The following is an 18,115-nucleotide window of genomic DNA, read 5'->3' on the forward strand; positions in this document are numbered from 1 at the left end:
ACTGGGTGACCGAGACAAGCCGTAAGTTCACTTGGTTATTGGGCAAGGCGATCAGTGTCCCATTTTGTATAAGCATGCAGTTATTAATATTTGCAAGATGCTTGACACATAACTGATGATCAGGTAATGTCATAAGTTAACTTGGATATTGGCACAGTAATCAGAGTAACCTGTAACATATGCATTCAGTTGTTTATTGTTGCCATGTCAGTTGAATATTACAAGGTAAAATTAGGAGACCATATCAACTTGTATATTGAGAAGGTCAAATTAGAGTACATATATCTTGCTAAATTGTGATTTCATTATGTAATACCACTCACAAAATGGCAGCTTAAATGTTTTATTTATAAAGTAATAAAATTAAGGGCTTTGTCAACTTGTAATTGCAGGTGATTCCTCGCATTACCGTGGAAGATTTCAACAAGAAAGCAACTGTCCAAATTAAAGAATGTGAAGAACTGGATCTGTTTCTTAAATATCTGCATGAAACAGGAACAGTCATTTACTTCAGGTGAGATTATAAGACAGATAATTGTCTTGTATGCAAGAATATCAAGATGGTTTGATATAATGATGGTTTTAATCTTGCAAATTAAGTGTTGACAAGTTGCTGGTGCCAGACTTGTCAACCCTTTCAAATTAAGTGTTGACAGGTTGCTGGTACCAGACCTGTCAACCCTTTCAAATTAAGTGTTGACATGTTGCTGGTACCAGACCTGTCAACCCTTTCAAATTAAGTGTTGACATGTTGTTGGTACCAGACCTGTCAACCCTTTCAGATTAAATGTTGACAAGTTGCTAGTACCAGTCCTATCAACCCTTTCAGTTTGACCATAGGTCTTACTAAAATGAGCCTTCAATTTTATACTTTCACAATAATGGCCTAAAATACAAAAATACAGCTGTTTTTGTCAAATCCAGATACATGTATATGCTTATTGGGGTCTAAGGCGGATCTGGGTTTCATTTGATATTCAGTACAATTGGTCGGGATCGACTTAGATGCATTTGATAATGCCCATATTTTTCATGTAAAATACATGCATAAACAAGCTATTTCTTTAGTTCTTATTTTAAATGTTGTCCAAGAAATAAAATATACTTAAGGTGAAAGGGACAATCAGTCTCATAAAAAATCCAAGTCAACACAGAATAGTACCAGGAAATATTTTTTCGGATTATTGGGGGAAAAATTCCAGGAATGGCAAAAATTATGTTTATTGGACATCAGGTCATGTTGAATTGAATAGGTTCTGCATCGGAAAGACAAAAAGTCAAGATGTGAGATTGAGCAATAAGAGATTGAGTTATTTAGGGTTTTCAAATGCAGTTTTATATCAGTCTGTACTTGAGATAATTACTGTCTTGCTCCTTTTAAAGTAATATATTCTTTGTCTTTGATGCTTTAAATCACACTTCTGAACTTTTCAAAATAGTGTTTTCCAAGTTAACAAAAACATAAATGATATTTCATTACCTGTTGCTGATAATTGGTCAAACATACAAAGAGGGTCTTGTTTGCATTAGCAGACCCTCACAGTAGAATAATTATTTTAAACTTCATTAATAGACTCAATTGTTCTGATTCAAAAATTTAACCCATTTTTGACATATTAAGAAAAGAGCACCTTTAACAGTGGTTTTGTAACTTAACATCACAAGGGGTTCTTTGATATCACAGTGGGCCTTAAGAAAAAAATTCTTTAACACCAGATATAATTAGTTTTATAACCACACTGCGAGAGCAAAACGAACATATTTTTTCCAGATGTCAATCTATACGTTCATACATCTACCCGAAATCCAATTTTGAGTAAATGCCACAAACATACAACTGAATAATTTAAAGCCATTTAATTTTATACACCTTATCATAGTGAGATGTAAATCATCTGACATATTTCAACCAATTAACTGCTTGGGATATGCAATCAAATTGCTCACCATCTCTAGTTGCCAAACTTTATTATTTACTTGGGACATGCAGGTTGAATTGTTCACATTCTACAGTTGCCAAAGTTTATTATTTACTTGGGATATGCAGATTGAATTGTTCACATTCTACAGTTGCCAAACTTTATTATTTACTTGGGATATGCAGGTTGAATTGTTCACATTATCCAGTTGCCAAACATTATTATTTACTTGGGATATGCAGGTTGAATTGTTCACATTCTCCAGTTGCCAAACTTTATTATTTAGTAGGGATATGCAGGTTGAATTGTTCACATTCTACAGTTGCCAATGTTTGTTCATTGCTTGGGACAAGGAAGACTCCTATTGATTATGAGGACCAAGCTGCAGAGGTCAAGGTTACTGTGACTGAATGAATAAACACAGTTTCCATTCAGAAACATGAGTCTGAATCATATGCAGTTGCCAAATATTGTAGATGACATTTACTTGTGCTAAGATAAATGCCAAACCATTTTGGTTTCTGCAGAGAACTTGAATTGGCCATATTACAGGTAATAAACTTTGTGGATGACATGGAATTGGCACATGGAAGAAGCATACTTTGAGGTCATAATGTCAGAGATTAAGGTCACTGGTTTAAAGATTAAAATGGCTTTTGCACAAGGAAATTATTTTTATATCATATACCTGGATCCATTCCTGGAATGGATTTTGTGCATATATAAAGGATGAAGCTTCTCAGTTTTACAGTAAAAAAGTTAAAGATTAAGGTCACTGACAGAGGCAAACATTGATAGATGGACAAATCAGCCAGTAATGTATATAGAAGAGTGAAACATGCTGGGAATATATATATATATATATATATATATATATATATATATATATATATATATATATATATATTCCTTTGGTGGTACTTTAAGACTTGCTGTTTTTGTATGACATGTGGTATACTGGTAGTAATTGGTTGAATTTTGTATGTCTTGTGGTATACAGGTAGTGCTTGGTTGAATTTTGTATGACATGCGATATACTGGTTGTACTTGGTTGAATTTTGTATGGCATGCGGTATACTGGTATGGCTTGGTTGAATGTTTTATGACATGTGGGTTAGTTGTTGTACTTGGTTGAATTTGTATAATATTTGGTATACTGGTAGTGTTTGTTGAATTTTGTATGACATGTGGTATACTGGTAGTGCTTATTGAATTTTGTATTACATGCGATATACAGGTTTGCCTTTGCCTAATTCCAATTCCTCTATTAAACTGCTACTTTTCAGCATTGAAGTATTGAGAGAGAATATTGTGTTAGACCCAAAGTGGATGATTGATGCCTTGAAGTCCCTTATCAATGCTCAGCCTAACCTACCAAGTAACTCGGCTGATAATGGTGCTGAATCAGTTGGTCCAACTGGCAGTAATGCTGATGGAGCTGTCGCACAGAAATGGTTGGACTTCAAGGAGAAAGGCATTCTTACTTTAGAACTTGTCGGTTTGTACATTTCTTACTTCTTGTTAGATGTTTTCAAAATGTATGCATTACACTTTTATTCCATCACAATGAATTGGGGAGGGGTATGCTATTTTGTCAGTTCATTTGTTCATCTTTTCATTTGTTTCTTCATTTCACTCTCAATACCTTGGACTATGTTTCACATAGGCTCAGCGACATTGGCTTGTGTAACTCTAAAATTATAAAACATGTAGAAACAAAAGTGTATTTTTTTCTAGAATACTAAACATAGAACAATATGAGTAAGGTTTTGCATGCATCTGTCTGCAAATTTCAATATCTACTCAAATGGACTAAAACAGTCATCACCAGAAAACAGGTGCATCAGACAAAAACAAAAATAACAATTGGACCTCTATTATCCTTTGTGAAAATGTATCAGCCACTTTGGGGTTTGAAGCCAAATATGGTTCTAGATAGCATTGTTAACAAATATTATAAGAGTCTGCCTGAATATCAATAAGTTGATAAAGTACTTCTCTAGTTATGACCAAGATGATGATTGGGGCATTAAGTTTAGAGGGACGGGTGTCAATGAATTTAGACTTGCATGAAAAGTTGAGACTATGCCAAAACATGGAACACAACATACTAAGCCAAGTTGTGATTGCGTATCGGAACAAAATATCAGGTGTCATTGGTAGCAGGTGTCATTGGTAGCTTGGGTCTTGTGAGTGTGTGTGATTTGGATTTTTAACATAGCTTTAATAATTTTTCTGTCATATCTCTACGATGTCTGCAGTGTGGCAGTTTATAGTGATGTCTAGCACTGGGGTATCAAGCTGCAGACATGTAGCATCATGTCCCACCCCGTCGCATTATCCTGACACCAGGCCAACCAATTCTAACACTAACCTCTTAATGCTGAGCACCAAGTGAGGCAGCTGTTAGTACCCTTTTTGTAAGTCTTTGGTATGACTCGGCCAGGGATCAAACCCATGACCTCCCACATCTGAGGCCGACGCTCTAACCACTAGGCCACCGGAGTGGTTGCTTGGGTCTTGTATAATGAACAGAATAATCACTTTCTGATTTCTTGGAAGTCATGGAATATCTTTGTTAATGGTGTGGCCATGAAACATATTGTCAAAATATGTAATGCAGTCAAAGATTTTATAGAATCTTCGCTGAAACAGTAACTGAGAATCTAATTGAATTCCTCATTTTGCAACATCTACCAATTTAAGATCTGACATGTTCATCTCTCATGGCATTCTTGAGATAAACCATTTTCTTGAAACAAATGTACAAGCATACCAAAATTTTGTGTCACATACAAATTTGGCAGATTGAAATGACGATATACTTCTCTGTGTTGCTTAGTCATTGTGTCCACATCATAGGTGTTATAAGTGATGTTTCAGTGATATTACGTGTACAGGCAGTCAATTGGACATTCCTACAGGCAACTTTTAGTCGGATGGATATTTTATCATCCACTTCATAAGCATTAATAGTGTTGCTCCAATACCCTACCTGTATGGGTAACATGCATCCTTACCTGTTACCGACTCTTACTTTATTATGATCAACATGCACCCTACTAGCCTCCCTGCAGTTACATTTATATAAAGAGCATCCCTTCAGCTCAGTTGGTAACTGAAGAATTAATGGAATTTGGTGCCAGTCTCTGTATCAAGGGGTGATCATTCTATCTGCCACCTAGGTGGACAGATAACTTTTAGTATTTTAGCAATACAGTTTTAAACTGGGAGGGCAGGATTTGTGAGGTAGTATTTGTTCTTCTGAGATATTATGATCAGGTAACTAAATATTACTGAAGATACATATTTTACTAGAAACAAAGTTTATGTATCTTATGATAGACGTGGCTTTTATTGCTTGGTAGTGGATTTAAAAAAAGTAAAAAAATTAAAAAATTAACATCAGGCAAATAGACATTTGAAACCTAGAAAATGAACAGAGTGCAATAGCAGAATGAATGATAATGACTCTGATTTCAATTAACGATCCTAAATTCTGCTATTGTCATTTCAGAGCAACAGCTGACACATACTAATCATAAAATGTACACTGAAAACATAATGTTCATTGATATAAATCTAATTGGATATCATAATTGTTAAAATGGGCACTAATGATACAATGTTCATTGATTGTAATCTAATTGGATATCTTGACTGTTAAATGGGCACTAATGACACAATATTTATCGATTTAAATCTGATTGGATATCTTGACTTATAAAATGCAAATTAATGGCATAATGATGTTAATTGATTTAAATCTGATTGAATATGTTTAAAAACTTACTTAAATAACTAAGACCTCAACCAAAATACCAGGTCTTTCTGAGGACAAGACATAATTAACTTCAGAATGCATGTAATTATCGATAGTAAAATTGATCATAGTCACTCAGTGATGGACAGCCATATGATCATAACTTTAATTTTCACCTCACCAATAAACTCAGTCCTGAACTGGAATTATATGAAGTTTGTGTCTATATTTAATTTACCAGTGGTGGCGAATCAAGATGTTTAAAGAGTCTTGGAACTGCTGACATGATTCGTTGATGGAAAAATGTTATGCATATTTAATTGATATTGTGCACTTGACCTTTGTCTGTGATTAATGGTAGAGTTTTGCCTACCTGATGTTTGTCATCTTTGGGGGTGGCAAGACAGGATTTTACAATAATCTGAGTTAAAGCCCTAACCTTGTTTACAAGTTAGTGGGGTATTATGCAGAAAATTGCATTCTGTTTTAATTCAAGTGAAAGTATGAATAGGACTTGGTAAACAATAATTCATTCCTATTTTAATATCAGTCTTTAGGAAACTATGATCAGAATTTGCAGTTGTGTTCTGATATATTTCCAGTAAGTATTATTTGAAAGTATTCATTTGAATTGCTCATTGAATATTTGGACTGAACATAATGTTGGAATAATTGAATGTTTATTCAAAGACATTGAAGAATATATGATTGTGTTACATCAATAGTATTGGTACATAATCACATTCAAGACTGTTGGAATTCATTCTGAACATTGCCTACTTTTGTATTTGTGATCGGAGATATAGGATTATTTGGGGTTTAACGCACAATACTTTAAGTGTCTTTTAATTTTCACTTTATTAATATTTGCTGATTTTACAAAACTTGTTTGTTTCACTTCTTTCTGTTGCAGTTTTAAACCTAGAGGCATAATAAAAGTAATTAAATTATTTTTGTCAATATCATAGTGAATTGTATGATAATATAAAAATATGATTGAATTGACTTTGTTGAATTTTGTTTTGGTTTTGTTTCTTTTAATGGTTTCTTAAACATAAATTCTATTTACTATATAATGAAATTAAATCTTACAACTGCAGTTCCAAATTCATGAGAATAAATATGTTTGTTGCGCTTTTAAATGAATATTGTTTAAAAAATTTATCACAAATAATTTATTATTACAGTTATTCCATTTGATATAAAATCAGTTCATTTTCTTTCATAGATGCTGTCTGGACCAAGGAGAAGCATCCAGAACTACATTCTCACAGAGATCACATCTTGCGGATAATGGAGCAACTCAACATCATTGCCAGGCCAAGGGCATTCAGTGAGATTGGGGAGAAGGTCAGTTGATACGAATGTTCAGGTTTTCTTCTTCTGTCATTTTATTTGGGAATTGTACCTGTTGTCAGGCCTTCAATGAATAATGTAAATAAGAACACTGAAGTTGCATAGAGAAACATCCTAAACAACCTTTTGTTATTAGCTGAAAGCATGCAAACAAATTTTCAGATCACTTACTTGAAAAATATATTTTTACAATATATAAATGGTCTGTATATTTCTAAATACATCTGGTTTTTAAAATGTAATGAATGCATTTACAGTAATTTCTTTTAAAAAATTACCATTTTTAAAATCATACAAATGTAAAGGGCATACAGCCAATCACATGTCATTCTATCCGTGCTTTTGTCTGTCCATCTGTCATTCCATTTCTCTATCCATCCTTGCATACATTATAAAGTAAATTAAGTTTCTGATATGTCGATATCCAGGTCATACAGTTTTGTGTGGAAACATATTAGAAAATAGTTCATTATGATTTATAATGTTATGCTTAGGTCACATTTGTGATTTTTTTTGAAAATCTTTTCCTACATATACCATTTAAAGAATTTTAGCATCATTGCATTTCAGTTTTTCCTTCAAGGGCTTCGAGTTTAAATTTATTTACAAGGGTTGATTTTTTCTTAAGCTCTTTGACATTTTTACATTTGCATTTTAAGAACTTAACTTTTAAGTGGTACTATATAGCCATGATTGTACTGATGTGACAATTAAACCCTGCACATACATACATACATCCATCCATCCATACATACATACATGCATGCATGCATGCATGCCTACATACATACATACATACAGACATACATACATACTATGCAGCCAGGATTGTGTTGATCTGACTTTAATACCTATATATTGATGCATATGTGTATACCTAACAAACATGATTGAATGTAAATGATGTTTGTACATATGTCTTGAAAAATACAATATTTTTCTATAAATAGCCTGCTACATGTACTAATTTTTCATGCTTCATTGACTATGATGTTTTTGGTTTGTATGAATTTTGTTACAGTCTTTGTCATGGTATCTAAGTCTGTTAATTAGAATAGTTTGTTTTTCTAATAATAAGACTTACCATATTTAGCTCTTCCAATGTTTAAATCTTGAAAGGCCAGTTTTGTTTGGTTTCATGGGATTGTTATGTATGTTTGATTTAATTTATATTTGATTTAATTTAATTGTTTGTTTGTTAGTTTTAATTTCTTTTACTCCGTTACCTGCTAGTGTAATGTAATTTTATTTACTGGATTTGACAATTTACAGAAATTAGTTTGACCTGACTGTTTTTTTTTTTTTTTGTGGTCGTAAACACTAATAATAGAAAATTTGTATCTAATGCTGACCTAGTTCCTGACCTTGATTCAGAAATCAATGAGTTGAACAACTTTTTTTAATTTTATTTTTTTATTTTTTCCCAGAGTAAAAATCTATGGTCTTAGTCGAGGCCACACTGGGAGTATGTGATGTTAAGCATGTAATGAGCATCTGTCTTGTTCTAGAAACATAATCATGTGACCCTCATGCGGGAATCTCTTTTGCGTCTTAACTTAGTGTATAACCTTTTTTTTATAGAACATTTAGTCAGTTGGGCTATAAACTTTTGACACTTAAATTTGTTTTGTTGTAACCAGTTTGAGTTGAAATTCTCTTTTATGGAATTATTATTTTCCCTGGAAATATTTAAGTACTCATACAGAATTCTTGGACAAAGACTTTTACTGAAATTGTATTCAGAATTCAAAACTGGAATATTATTTTCTGTGGTTCAACAAGGAACTGTTGACACATCATGACAACACTGACTACTGCATATGTCATCGTCCTCCATCTTGGATTTTTTATCAGGACTCCAACTGAGATTCATTTAGGACTTTTTATTTCTAGGACTTCTATTTTTTAATTTTTGGATTATTTTTGGATTTGATTCGTAAAACTGTAAGTTATTTTTCTCATTTTTACCTAGTTTGTCTAGGGAAATAAATTATTTGTTAAATTTTGCAAAGCTTGTTGTCTTCACTCTTCACTTGTTATTGTTTTAAAGAGCCTAAAACATAACAGGGATTAATTGCTGTGTTTGAGCACATGATAGCCTATACATGGCAACCAGTATGTTTAGTGGATAAAGAACCCAGAAGCACATCAGGAAAAATCACCGACCCACAGGAAGCTACTTGCAAGCTTTTAAACATCCCCACACCCATATCCAAGACAAAAACCTGTGCTGACAGGGGTGATATATGTGTGTCATTTGTAAAGGTGGGCATCTTAGACCACTTGGCGACCTATGGCCTATGAAAGACCAATCTTGATATTAAAGGACATAAGTTCTGATTCTGTGAGTAAACAATTAGAGTGGTTACCTCTCTTAATATAATTCAACAGCTTCTATGTAGAAAACCAGCAATACCAAATAATTGTTTGGTTGAAAATACTCATCATAGATTACTGATTAAATATTTTCTCAAAATATTGTGTGAATGTTCATGGTATTGATAAAGAAATGAACATGATTATCAATAATTTGCAAGTAATTTTTATTTCTTTGAGAGTGTTTAAATGACATTAGCTGGATCCTCCAGACAACATTAGTGTGACCTTCCAGTCTGTCAGTAATGTTTATTTAATTAAAGTTAAATAAATTTGGCAGGAGATTCATATATTATGCAAACTACTTGTTCTTGGATTCTTTCAGTTATTTATTGTATTCAGTATTAAAGGCACCGAGGTTTTAGTAAAGAAATGAATCCAAGAAATAACTTTAAAATTAGTTAATTTATAACAAGAAATATCAGAGGTGGAGACAGACTGAATGTCTGCAGGCACATGTCCCGCACCCTGCCAATGAAATGAATATCAGAGAGCAACACTGACATAAAAGGACCTAAATGTCTGATAACCTCAGTTATGGGGAAAGAGTTTTCTGACAGCCTGGCATGAAGAGTTTTTTTAACCGTCTGTCATGCAAATTTTTCTAACAGATTGGCCTGAAGATTTTTCTTGCAGCCTGGCAGGAAATATTTTCTTACAGCCTGGTCTGAAAAGTTTTCATACAGCCTGGAGTGAAGAGTTTTCTTATAGCCTGGCATGAAGAGTTTTCATACAGCCTGGCATGAATATTTTTCATACAGCCTGGCATGAAGATTTTCTAATTTTGCACAAATTATGCTAATCTGATGTAGACGTTGGCTGCTATTAAAGCAAATAAAAATAAATATAAATGATGCTTTATCAAACATTGCAGAAATAATTTGATCAAATTGGACAGAAAGTACTTTAGATTAAACTTTAATTTTGTACAAGTGATGTTGATCAAATATGTTTTCTGTTACATAAAATTGGAAAACAATTCTCAACAACCACTTGAATAATTTATCTGACATCATCCAGACAGAAAGGGCTTTAAATCTAACTGCTATTCTTAAATATTTAAAAGAGACTTTAAACAGTGGTTAAAAACCTGCTGACAGAAGGGATACTGGCAGGGCTTTCATGTCTTTAGTTTGCCTGGTCATAAAGCCAAATGAAGTTACGGTATGATTCACCATCCACTGTGCATTTTTAATGTCAATCAACAATTGAACTAGTGGTTAGAGCATCCGCCTCGGATGCGGGAGGTCGTAGGTTCGATCCTTGGCCAAGTCCTACCAAATAATTACAAAAATGGTATTAACAGCTGCCTTACTTGGCGCTCAGCATTAAGAGGTTAGTATTAGGACTGGTCGGCCTGGTGTCAGGATAATGTGACTGGGTGGGACATCATGCTACATGTCTGTGGAAATGATGCCCCAGTGCTAGACATCACCATAAACTGAAAAATTGTTAAAGTTACATTAAAATTAGAAAACACACACACACAGTTGATCTTTAAAACTTCTCAAACACTACCTGACCTAATTTGATTCAGAGCATCCTGGCATAAAGGGCTTTCAGATTTATACAAATTATTCCAATTAGCCATCAACTATGGCTGCCATTTCTAAAGATATTTGCTTCAAATGACCTGCTCTCAAAATGTGCAAAACAGAATTTGATCAGATTTGACTTCTGATGCTTTCTACAAAGGATGCTAGTCTGCCATAAATATTCCAGTATTACTAAAAATAGAAAAGCTGGTGTCCAGAAATGGAAAGAGTATGGTGCAGTGGCCCGTAGCATGTTGAAAGTGCAGTCCACAGTTAATTTGGTTGATATGGAAATTATGTCAAACAGTGCTAAATAACCATTGCATGGTATATTGCATGAAAAATTAGTATTTATTGCAGAAATCAATCAATCAGTGACTGAAGCAAAGGGGTGAAATGGTCCACCTATGCCAGGTATCGATGTGATTCATGACACGCACCGTACGATACGATATGTTATCAATCCAAAAATGAACTTTATGGTCTTTCTTTTGGAAGGTCCGTCAGTGGTGTGTGGTGCCCTTTTATGTGTTACCATGCTGGTTGTATTTCCAGTCTGCAGATTGCAGACATACATATACATAGCATCTATTTATATACCATTCCCATCAATGACAAGATAACAAAAATACTTTCAACAGTGTATCTGTTAGTTGTCAGTGTGTTTTATTCAATGTTTAGGCCATGTAAGGCCCTTTGTTTTGCGTTGTATGAATGCTTTTAAAATGTCCTATTACCAGTTTCATGTCTCACTTAACCATGCAAGACATTACAATGTTATCTTCAAACAGAAGAAATAATGCAATTTCCTCATGCAAAAAAAATTTCTAGAACAAGCCTTGGAGTGTGAGTGGGGATAAATACAAACAAAATCTATCACATTGTACTTTCTGACAACACCCTCTCCCATGAATGCACCCACTGCCATATAACACCCACTCCAATTCAATAAAAAAGTAAAACTTTGCACAAGATCTGCTCCCCTATGGGAGAGCTCTGTTGAAATTAAAATACGTCACCTTTAGTTGTATAAGCATTAATCTATTCATTGTTTCTGAGCATGCTCTATTCGTTATCTTTGTATGAATATTGTTCAGTGCTTCTGTCTGAATGGACATGTACATACCTAGCTTAATCAGCTTGAATAAGTTGGGAAACTGTTTGTTATGACCACTTTTCCTTGAAGTTTCTGTTATTTGCCATTACTTCGTGTGTGTCATGCAGGGAATAATCTATGTTAAGCTCTGATTGGTGGTTATTGTTAACCCTGGACTGGAGCAAACAGTAGCCATCAATCAAAATTAAATGTAGCATGTACACCGGTACTGTAGCTTTCAAATTTGACCACAGTTGACCAGAACAAATCAACATAGAAGCCTAGCAGAAAAGTTGTTATCAAATGATGAATAAAGTACTGTATTGTATGTGTGGAACACATTTGTAATGTCTCCTTTATGTTTAACATGTTGTTGGGATAAGATAATAGCATTCAGTTGGTGGGGGGGGGTGCAGATTATTAACCCCATGACTTTTTGTTAAGTTGTTGAAGCAATTAAGTGTTTTCAAGAGTCTTTCTCATTTTTACTGTGGTGCCAGCAACAGCTGTCTCAGATGAATTCTCAATTTAAAGAATATCAAAGCAAATGACTAATAACTATTCATTACTACTGAAGATTAAAATAAATGCATGCAGTAAGTATTGTTTTGTATCGATTCTTCACCTCTTGTATCCATACATTTATTGGTACAGCGAAAGTAGCGATGCATCAATACATAGTCAATCTTTTCACCCCTACTGAAGCATCTGTGATCATTGTCAGTCCTTCCTGTCATGAACCTTCCATACTGTGGATTGAGTTTTTCATGCTCAAGTAGCCATTTCCCTCTCTAACGAATTTATTTTGGACATTTGAATCTTATTTTTTTTCTCCCAGTACACTGTCTTAAAAATGAATACATTAATGTTTTCACTCAAGATTTCATCACTTCTTCTTTATATTTTCTAACAGTGATCATCGCACATATATTATAAATTGGTGCCAAAGCTTAAAAAAGTAATCACCTTAAGTTTCGTTGGCAATGAGCATATTCTATTCAGTAAGCTTGGGATGTGCTCATTTAAATTCAACTGTAATATTTTTTCTTGGGACATTGTATGCGGCCTAAGGGCACCTTGGAGGAAATCATTTTTGTGTCTTCAAAAAAAAAAGGTTTCATTAGTTGAACCACCATGATATATAGCTGCCATTGTAAAAACAATTACAATGTGAAATTATTATTTACAAAAACTTTTCAACAAAATTTGAACAAATTTGACAGAAAGCATCGTGGTAGCAATGGCTTTCAATTTTATACAAGGATGCCAGAATATTGCCACGCATACCCCATGTTGTTAAAATTTGAACAATGCTTAGCTTACACAGCTGCTGGTGAAAAACTGTTCAGCATAATTTGGCCAGGATCAAAATATCACTGCCATTAGTAAGAATTAAACTTCTCAGCAGAACGTATCCAAATTTGATAATGCAGTTTGATAATAAGGGTTTTCCACTATATATAGCTACACCATTACTAAAACACAAAAATTTTACCAAACTTTATCGAACACATTTTGACCTGAAGGGCTTTTATATTTATGCAAATGGTGGAAATCTGCAATCGTATATGACATTGGAAGAAGCTTAATTTATAAATTAATAATCCTGATTTTACATTTACAATGGATTCAGAAACCACATAATTGAATTCTTGCCTAAAGGGTATTTATAGTCATTTGGTAGAATGCTGGCACAAATGGCTTTCAAATTTGGTATAATTATGGCAGTGTGGGGTTTCAACTTTGGTTGAATGCTGGCATTAATGGGCTTTTAAATTTGGTCTAATTTTGGCATTAAGGGCTTTCAACATTTACACAGATTAATCCAATCTGCCATCATATATAACCACCATTTCTGACAATATAAAAACATTTTCACTGTATATTTATTTCTAAAATCTGCTCAAGAGCAATTATGCAAATTTCAGAGAAAGCATCCTGGTATAAAAAGTCCTCTCAATATTGGACAAATTTGTGGCTGTACAGTCAAATTCAATGCTGATTCAAAAACAGAGAATCCTAGAAATAGTTGCTTTAATCCATCATAGCATGTGCTATTAGCATTATTGAAATGTTGGTATAAAGTGTCCCACTGACCCAGATGTCTTGGCCAACTGCTTTTACATTTCACTGTTGGTGGTGCTCTACAGGCTCACATTTTGCATAGTGTTGGATTATTTAAGAAAAATAATTTCCCCAGTATTCCACACTAGTTACACTGGCTATTTTTAAAAAAGACCTTGTATACCTTAGGTGTTATTCAAAGAACTTTTAATTCCCTTTATTTTCATATTTGGGTATAGTATGGGTTATAAAGTATACAGATTGACCTTGCTTCAGATGTGCATCTTTCAGAAAATGCTAGCTTCGCTTGGTCATTTTCACTTCCTGGACTTCAAAGGTAAATTGTAAAAAAGAGCCAACAACATTTTGACATGCTATATATTTGGTAGTTCATTCATTGCACATACATCAGCTGGTACTGTCTAGTATGGCAAATTTCATTTTCCCTATTTCAGTAACTGCTAAAAACAATATACTTTTGACTGATTTGGCTGTTGTTTGAGTACAAGTGAGCTGCTAGTTTAATTAGCTGTGTGCTTTGATCATATACAGTTTCCACAAGTACAAAATCAAAAAGAAAACAGTTCAGCAACAGTGCATGAATGTGAAACAGATGTATGCCAACATTCTCTTCATTGTTGACTGTTCCAATGGCCTAGTGATTAGAGCATCTACCCCAGATGCAGGAGGTCATGGGTTCAAACCCCAGTTGAGTCATACCAAAGACTTATAAAAAAGGTACTTACAGCTGCCATGCTAGGTGTTCAGCATTAAGAGGTTAGTGTTAGGACTGGTAGTGTTAGGACTGGTAGGTCTGGTGTCAGGATAATGTGACTGGGTGGGACATCATGCTACATGTCTGGGGCATGATGCCTCAGCACAGGACATCACTATAAACTGCCACACTGCAGACATCGTAGCAATATGACTGAAACATTGTTAAAAAAGCTATGTTAAAAATCGAAACCATACTCTTTATTGTGCATGTGCACGTGTCAACAACTTCACCTTACACCCACCACTCTTTCAGAAGTTCATAATATCCAGAGAGCCCCGCCTAAAGTACACATAGGTATAATTATTGTATAATTTAATTTTGGTTGCATGGCTGAAACATTTAATTTGCAAGCATCAAAATAGTCCTATTGAATGATTCTCATGTATCCACCCAGCACAACATGATACATTAGTGTCAAAGTCCCACACAAGCCCAGCCCCACCCCCTTTATTATGATGGAAAGTGAGCTATTTTACAAATACACATTGCAATTTGTTAACATAGCAACCAATGTTATGCTGATGATAGAAACATGAAACCTGACACAATTATTCTTGAGATGTCACAAGTAAATTGTACAATTTGAATAGAGATATAATGGATGAGTTACCTGGAGGTCAAAGGTTAAATTATTTGCTTATTGTTCTAATGCTAGAATATTGAAGAAAGCAATTTTGCTTTGTCATCATTTATTTTATAATTTCAGTACAAATGAATGAAAAGAAATATTTTCACTGTATATTTGTTTCACTTAAATGCAAGTTTTAAATTTAAGTTGACTTCATTCCTGTGTCCTAAGACTTCATAGTTTTACATAATTAAGGTCATTACACATACAATACTGCCTCAAGAATATTGTGTAAGCATGAACAAAATAAACATAATTAGCTCACTTTCATGAATAATATCAATGTTACTGTATCATTTTATTCAGAACGTCATGTAACATGATAAGAAAATAAGAAAAATATTTGTACATATTTTCATGTTCATTTTATTGGTGGCACTCTGCAGTTTTGCATTTTGCATAACGTTAGATTTTTAAAGAAGAAGAATTACCCATTTTCCACTTGTTACACTAATTATTTAAAAAGGACCTTGTATATCTTAGGTATTGTTTAAAGAAATTTTAATTATTTTGGTATATGGTTGGTATGTGTACTGCTAACATGAATTATAGAGTATACAGCGTTATTTTGGTGTATGGTTGATGGGTGAATTATAGGTTATACAGCTTATGGCCTTATTTCAGATGTGCTCCACTGGGTCATTTTCACTTAGGACATCAAAGAAAAATATTAAAGAAAGAACCAGTAACTTTTTCTTTACTTTTTATAAATTTCAATTATCCCATTTTCAGAAGCAGGTATTGAGTATAGTGGCAAAATTCATTTTCTTCATTTTGGTAACTGCTAAAGATAGTGTACTTTGGATTAATTCAAGCTGATTTTTGAGCACAAGGGAGCAACCATTTTAGTTGGATGTGTGTTTTGATCATGTAACAGTTTCAATAAGTACAAAAGCCAAAGAAATTTCAGCAAGAGTGCATCCAAGTAACATATAGGTTTACCAGCATTCTCTCAATAGTACATGTTGCAAAAGGGAACAACTTCTCCTTACACCCACCACTCTCTCAGAAGTTCTTGATATCTGTAGAGCACCACCCCCCATATCATGCAGATCTCTTGTAAGTAAGCAGTGTCCAGGCACAGATGTATTTAAGCATGTCAGTGACTAAAATATTTACTGACACCCACCTGAATTTTTACAGTTTCCCCACTTGTATTAATGTCAAGTTTAGTTGTCTATGCCTGTCCCATGGAAATCTTATTTAACCTGTTTTGACCCTAAGTAGAGATTGTATAATTTACATTATTAAGTTATGTTATGAATCATTATGAATCAAACATTGATTTGCATTGGATCAGGGTCAATTTTTGGAACACCCTGTTTTTATCCAGTGTAGAAATTGTGTAATTTACAGTATGGATCAAACATTGATTTGCAATGGTTTCTGAGTCAGATTTAGGGGGCTCAATTATACTGTTAGAAATAACACAGAACAGTCAACCCAGATGAGCAGAATACATCTTCCAGCAATATATTTATTTCCTCTTCTGTATTTAGAAAATATTTCCCATCTTTTTCAAAACTTTTCCCATTACATTTCAATTCATCTAACCAAAGTACAAGTGACCATATGTTCCCAAATTAACAGCTAAACATCATTACTTAGTTTTAAATGAAAATGTGTTTAAACATTTTTATTATCAGTGAATAATGGATATAGAAATCAAAGTACAAACAAGATACATAACTGATGAACCTGAGAAATCAATTATACCTGGCATCATTTGATATTTATTATTAATAATAAATGCATGCTTAGAAAAGTCAAGTAACTTTTAATTACTTACAGGCAGGTTTCATAGCAATATGTGTGTGTGTGTGTGTGTGTGTGTGTGATTTGGATTTTTAACGTAGCTTTAACAATTTTTCAGTCATATCGCTATGATGTCTGCAATGTGGCAGTTTATAGTGATGTCTAGTACTGGGGCATCATGCCGCAGACATGTAGCATGATGTCCCACCCAGTCACATTATCCTGACACCGGGCCGACCAGTCCTAACACTAACCTCTTAATGCTGAGCGCCAAGCGAAGCAGCTGTTAGTACCATTTTTGTAAGTCTTTGGTATGACTCGGCCAGGGATCGAACCCACGACCTCCCGCATCCGAGGCGGACGCTCTAACCACTAGGCCACCGGAGCGGTTTCATAGCAATAACATGTGCATGTGACATACATGAAACTAAAATGAATGTCATAGATACAAACATAAAAATACACATGAATAGTAAGATATACACATGAAGAATTGACACATTTCAGTACCTGCATAATACACCAAGATGCATACATAATACACTTAAATTAATACATAATGCACATAAGACTCCTACTAAGACTTGTATATAATACACTGAGACTCGTACATAATGCACTAAGACTCATACATAATACACTAAGACTTGTACAAAATACACTAAGACTTGTACATAATACACTGAGACTTGTACATTAATACACTAAGACTCATACATATGACACTGAGACTGATAAGTAATACACTAAGACTTCTACATAATACACTGAGATTTATACATGCTACACTAAGACTTGTTCATAAGACACTGAGATTCATGCATAATACACCCAGACTCGTATAT

The 18,115-nt window shown here is 33.9% G+C and overlaps 1 protein-coding gene across 1 annotated transcript in view; it reads left to right on the top strand.

Moving 5' to 3' along the window:
* LOC149784645 (uncharacterized) overlaps positions 1 to 18,115 on the top strand; it is a 129,444-nt gene that overhangs the window by 99,720 nt on the left and 11,609 nt on the right. The window contains exons 8-10 of the mRNA XM_089933021.1: positions 393 to 514; positions 3,206 to 3,417; positions 6,911 to 7,032. Coding sequence (XP_089789147.1) covers positions 393 to 514; positions 3,206 to 3,417; positions 6,911 to 7,032 — 456 coding nt within the window. The remainder of the gene's footprint in view (positions 1 to 392; positions 515 to 3,205; positions 3,418 to 6,910; positions 7,033 to 18,115) is intronic.

Source organism: Sinohyriopsis cumingii, chromosome 14 (genome assembly GCF_028554795.1).
Source record: "Sinohyriopsis cumingii isolate HCF-2022 chromosome 14, ASM2855479v2, whole genome shotgun sequence".
NCBI lineage: Eukaryota > Metazoa > Mollusca > Bivalvia > Unionida > Unionidae > Sinohyriopsis > Sinohyriopsis cumingii.